Source organism: Quercus robur, chromosome 12 (assembly GCF_932294415.1).
Source record: "Quercus robur chromosome 12, dhQueRobu3.1, whole genome shotgun sequence".
NCBI lineage: Eukaryota > Viridiplantae > Streptophyta > Magnoliopsida > Fagales > Fagaceae > Quercus > Quercus robur.
In genome coordinates this window covers 41,142,792-41,145,084 of record NC_065545.1, presented here as the reverse complement: position 1 = coordinate 41,145,084, position 2,293 = coordinate 41,142,792, and the positions used below count along the sequence as shown (strand labels likewise).

The window sequence follows — 2,293 nt, the reverse complement described above, 5'->3', positions numbered from 1 at the left end:
TTCTTTCCCTTCACTGAAATGGAGTTGGGCTTTACTATCATTGATCCATGACTAAATCGGTCCAAGTTCTCATTGTGCCCTAAGCCCATGCTCATTAAATCCTTTGCATTCACCTACTCCTTGCACAACATATTCAAGCCTGTTTCAAATTGGGCTTTTCTTTTACCCTCATTCTTGCTCATGCCACTCGGCCCAACTTCAATTTTTAGATTCTTGCTCCCCAACGGCTCTTTTGAATTCATGTGACCTGAAGCAGGCCTTAAATCTGCTACATGGTTGCTACTACTTTTTTTCCCAGTCTAGACTCTTTCCTTTTTCGTGAAACTACCATCCAAGGGCCAAAAGCAACACTGCTGGACTCCTCTTCCAAGGTGTCTCGATTCCCGGGTGAAGCCTTGGTTTGCGCCTCAAGTGATGTTGGCGCCTGGTTCCCTTTGTCATCATTATTGGAAACAGAGACATCTTGTGGACCCATCGGTGAGTAAGGCTTGACAGTGAATTGACAGGACTCTCGCCGGTGGCCTAAGCAACCACAAGCAAAGCACAGTTGGTTTACCCCCTTATAAACAATGGATTGACATTGCTGGCCTATTCTCACATTGGTAACCAAAGGTTTGCTCATGTCCACCTGAACGCATATACACGCATATCGTCCTCTGGCTTCCAAGGCAGTATGCGTGTCCACCCTTAAAACTGTCCCTAAGGGCTGCCCAATCTGCCTAAGCACTGTAGCGTCATAATACTCTATAGGCGGTTCATTAAGCCTGATCCACACCGCCACTGAAGAAACTACTGCTTCCGATGGCTGGAAGTTTGCTTCCCATCTTCGAATGGATAGGAAATGGCCCACAACAAACCAAGGTCCTTTCTTAAGAACCACTTCAAGATCCTCAACGACCAAGAACCTTAGCAGGAAAAAATCTCTATCAAGATCCATCATGTCCACCCTCCTAGTCGGTTTCTAGAGTTCTAGCAGTTTAGAGTGAAGATAGAGTTATATCCCACATTCTTGCCAAAAACTTTTATGATAAGCGCATTTGTCCATGGAGCTCGAATGTGTTGTTTGGTTTCTTTCGACAAGCAAACCGAAGCAAAACCTTCCGTTATCTCCTCAATCTTTTCATCCGAGTCTGAATTCGCCTCCATTTGATTTGTAAATGCAAAAGCTTGGGAGTAGGCCCCCGGTCTTTCCCCAACCAACTTATCCTTAAACGAGAGCTTGGGTGGGTAGCTAGGTTCCCCATCACGCATAGATCTTCTTTCATCGATAGCATGGTGTGAATCTTTCACTTTTTTTATGCTATGGACTAGTTTGTTTTCCTCTTCCAGGGAGTGAGAGCGTGAGCGTTCCATTGTGAACTTAGAATCTACTTTGTTGACCATGGCAATTCCATATATATACATACATACATATACATATATATATATATATATATATATATATTTCAGCATTACCATTAGCTTTTAAAATTAAGAGGTCGTTTGGTAACGTTGTTCTAGTAATGTTGTTTGTATTTTTTGAATATATATATATATATATATATATTTGGTAGCATTATCATCAGTTTTTAAAATTAAAGAGCCGTATGATAACGTTGTTTTAGTAACGTTGTTTGTATTTTTTGAAAATATGTGTGGGTGAAAAAGTGTATGAAAATATGTATAATATTATTTAAAAACTAAAAACATATGTTTAAACAGATGTAATGTTATTTAAATACATATACCATACAACCCTAATTATAGTTATTGGAGTTGGAAACCATTTTTTTTTTTTTTTGGGGGCTGAATTGAAAATCATAGTAAATGTTAACAAGCACACCATAGGAACTTGTTTTAGACCAATTATTATAGGCATAGCTAGCTGGACACTACTAATCAAAAAAAGAAAACTAAAAAAAATGTGTACCTTTAGAGCATACATTAAGTTATCAATTTTTGAAAATATTTTCTCGAGAATTAAAAAAGTTGTCAATATTTTTTTAAATCCCGAGAAAATATTTTCAAAAATAATAAATTATTGTGTGTCCTTAGGCAACACATTAGCAAAATCCATATATATAGGAGTTGGAAACCTTAATTTTTTTTTTTTTTTTTTGGGGGGCTGAATTGAAAACCATAGTAAATGTTAACAAGCACACCATAGGTACTTGTTTTAGACCAATTATTATGGGCATAGCTAGCCGGATACTACTAATGAAAAAGTGAAAATTGAAAAGAATCTACTTCGTAGACAATGGCAATTCTATATATATTATTTTGCAGCATTGCCATTTGAAATTAATTATAGAAG

At 37.4% G+C, this 2,293-nt stretch overlaps 1 protein-coding gene across 1 annotated transcript; it reads right to left on the bottom strand.

Annotated features, from left to right (window-relative positions):
* Positions 1-268: 268 nt before the first annotated feature.
* Positions 269-937, bottom strand: LOC126708521 (uncharacterized protein At4g02000-like). The gene has a single exon (XM_050408310.1). It carries the CDS (start codon positions 935-937, stop codon positions 269-271), a length of 669 nt encoding a protein of 222 aa, XP_050264267.1.
* Between the last annotated feature and the right edge of the window lie 1,356 nt (positions 938-2,293).